Source organism: Triticum aestivum, chromosome 4B (assembly GCF_018294505.1).
Source record: "Triticum aestivum cultivar Chinese Spring chromosome 4B, IWGSC CS RefSeq v2.1, whole genome shotgun sequence".
NCBI lineage: Eukaryota > Viridiplantae > Streptophyta > Magnoliopsida > Poales > Poaceae > Triticum > Triticum aestivum.
The window spans coordinates 644564802-644568030 of NC_057804.1; the positions used below are offsets into that span (position 1 = coordinate 644564802).

The window sequence follows — 3229 nt, forward strand, 5'->3', positions numbered from 1 at the left end:
CTCTGCTGCGTCCGGAGATACTCACGTAAGACGTAACGTCAGCCTCCACTCTCGCCGGACGAACATTCTTTTCCCACACTGAAAAGACGGGAGTGGCTAAAACCAGCCGCAACTATTTCAAAAGAGGAGCACCCGAATAGGCAAATCATCGAGAGCATGCAGCCGTCGCCGCCTGATCGTGACGTCGAATCCCGATCCTAGCTGGTGCATTAGTCTACCGCGCGCTTAACGCTGGCTCCGGCACCTTGAGCCTATATAATATGCACACCCCGCCCGATCGATAGCGTGCGCACATCTCAGCCAGCTAGAGAAGGGATGTCTGGGTCGGGCTCGGGCTCCGGCGTGTGGGTGTTCAAGAACGGCGTGATGCAGCTGCAGCCGGAGCAGCCGGCGGCGGGCCGGAAGGCGCTGCTGTACGTGCCCACCGGCGAGAGGATGACGACGCTGGAGCTGCTGGAGCGGCGCCTCGGCGCGCACGGCTGGGAGCGCTACTACGAGAACCGCGACATCGTGCAGCTCCACCGCCGCGACGGCGGCATCGACCTCATCTCCCTCCCAAGGGACTTCACCAAGTTCCGCTCCACCCACATGTACGACGTCGTCCTCAAGAACCGTGACAGCTTCAAGGTCGTCGACGTCCCAACTTAATTGACCTACTCCACTCCATCATCAACGTCGCCTTTGATCTTCTATGCGACTATGTGTGTGCTATATATACTCCTCCTAAGTGCTTTTGCATTTGCTTAAGGCGTGAAATCAGGGCGGAACGCATCAAGGCATGCATGCATGCATTACGTGTGTGCCGTAGTAAATTGCAATTGTACGTGTGTGTTTGGTTTGTGTGGGCCTGAAGGGTGACAGCCTTTGTTAGCTAGCTGTTGCACATTTGCTGGTCATGTTTATCATTGCAATTCAGACAGCCATATACTACCTCTATAATCCGGGTTTACTAGTCCCCTCATTGCTAATCATATTAATTTACCATGACTTTAAATAATAAAGTATAAATTATATATAGCAAAAAATAATATCATTGGACGCTACATTCAAATGCGAATCAAACAATATAATTTTTTGTGACATGCATTAACATTTTTTCTAGCCAAATGTATGGTCAAACTTTAACCCAAAATACGGCGGCGGCTAATAAACCTGAATGGAGGTATTTATTAAAGTTCAGAACTACCAGTATTCAACATTAAAGTACGACAAAAAATGATAACAAGTCATAACTAGCACTAATAGGGATATATGCTTACATACATATATAGCATACTGTTGGACCATCGTCAAAACCGGTTGTACGTATCTCGTGCTATTACATAGCGTACTTTGCTGGTCATGAGTTCTCCTATTTTCATATACGTCGATCAAATGATTAACTATTTCTAATTACATCTATGTTATGCAATGCGGATTAAATAGTAATTTAATTCTTTTGCATATATTGATTAATTTTCCACTAATTTTCTTGGCATGTTCAGCTTTTGATTTCCATTGCGCGCGTTTGGGACCCCGACCATGGCCATGCGGTTCTGCTAAGATAGAAGTTTAAGCGTATGATATACTGTTACTCCTTCAAAAAAAGTACAGTATATAAGTATGATATTAGAGCAATCCTATCAGAGTAGTCCACTATAAGAATTGTCAATATGAGATTTTTGTCCAAAATGACACTCCAGTAGAGTCGTTGTATGCCTCTAGGTCGGCATAAATTATGCAAGGTGCTCCATATCAAGCCCGCGGGCCAGGCGGGCCATTGGGTCCTTTCCGGCGGGCGGCGCCGCCTAGCTCAGGATGTGGTAGGGTCCACTCCCGGCTAGATGGCCCTGCCGAGGAGCCGAGACAGGTGGTTGTCGTGTCCTTCTTGCGCCGGTGGCGAAGGTTGGGCACATCGGGCTATCTGCTTGGTGGTAGACCATGGCGGCGAGGTGATGGACATCCACACGGGTGCTGGTCGGCCAACGATGCTACGGTCCACGACCTGGTGGTGGTGATTCAGATTTGGTCGGCCGGGTGGGGGCTGACAGCAGATTGTGCTACAGTGACCTCCCACGGTTCCACGACGATGGTGGCCAACAAATGATCTTCGAGAGTGTTCATCTCTCAAGATTCAGTGGTTGACTTCGACGGTGAGATGCAAATTATGGACGAGGACTTGACGTAGAGGAATGGTTGTGCAGCGGTGGCGGGCATCACACGTAGCTGCTAGGATCGCGGAAAAGTGGCGGCGACAAAACTTAAGTGACTTCGATGGTGGTGCTACTCAGCACCCAGTTTCGAGCTCCGAGGTGAAAGCCTAGGTTTGAACCGAAGGGTTTTACCTGGTAATGGTGATATTTTCCTTATGTCGTTACCTTGTTGAAGGCATTGCTCGATGTTCGAACAGATTTTTCAGGGTGGAAACCTAGATTCTGAACATGTGCTTTTATCCGGTTCGGCAGCACTTGAGTGTTGCTCCCTTCCTGAAGCGTTGCTGTTGAAGAACCTCGTCGTCCATGTGGTGTCATGAGATCGTTGGTGTGGATATGGTCATTGTTGTAGTTTACCGACCGCATATCTGACCGCTTTTGGGCTTTCTTTTACTTTTTCCTCGCTTACACATAGCTTCGGTTTTATATGACTTTGTTATTTGTCTGCGTGTTTTCGCATGTGTGAGTTAGTGTTGGTTGTGTGCATCCTTGATATGCAGAGGCCGGGTGTGTGCTCATCCTGTTATGTATCTTCTTGATGCTTCATTTTTGAGCAAATAAAATCTACCCTTTGTCAGAAAAAATTTGAAGCCCCGTGAGCCTTCATATTTGGAGGCTATACATGAGATTGACTTGGAGGATGCGCTATCCACCAACCGCTCATGTGGGAGAGAAGTTTCACCCCTACCCATCCTTCAGTGGCCCACCTCCTCTCACTACCAATGCCGTAGAGATCCCGCCCCGTCCATGGCACCGGGGAAATGAGAAAATTAATGGCGGCCCCGCATGCCCAACTGCTTGCGTCCCTTCCCACCATGTTTTTCTGTCATTCGCGCCCTTCCTACCATGTTTTACCATCGTCCGCCGACAAAAAAAGTCTGGCCTTCTTTCTCTCCACCCCCACCATCCTTACCTCACAAAGCTCCTCTTTCTCCCCACTTTCACGATCCCGATTGCCACTCGGTCAGACTGGGTTCTTCTCTCGGAGGAGAAACAAGAACTTGTCGACAAGGAGGAAGCGGCGGTGGAAGCCGCCG

The 3229-nt window shown here is 48.9% G+C and overlaps 1 protein-coding gene across 1 annotated transcript; it reads left to right on the top strand.

Annotated features, from left to right (window-relative positions):
- Positions 1-296: 296 nt before the first annotated feature.
- On the top strand, positions 297-1011 carry LOC123089568 (flowering-promoting factor 1-like protein 5). The gene has a single exon (XM_044511214.1). The coding sequence runs from the start codon at positions 316-318 to the stop codon at positions 646-648; it is 333 nt and encodes a 110-aa protein (XP_044367149.1). The 5' UTR covers positions 297-315; the 3' UTR covers positions 649-1011.
- The last annotated feature ends 2218 nt before the right edge of the window (positions 1012-3229 follow it).

Bases quoted from the DNA above. Each gene is read 5' to 3' on its own strand.
- LOC123089568 (XM_044511214.1), top strand. From the start codon at position 316: ATGTCTGGGTCGGGCTCGGGCTCCGGCGTGTGGGTGTTCAAGAACGGC.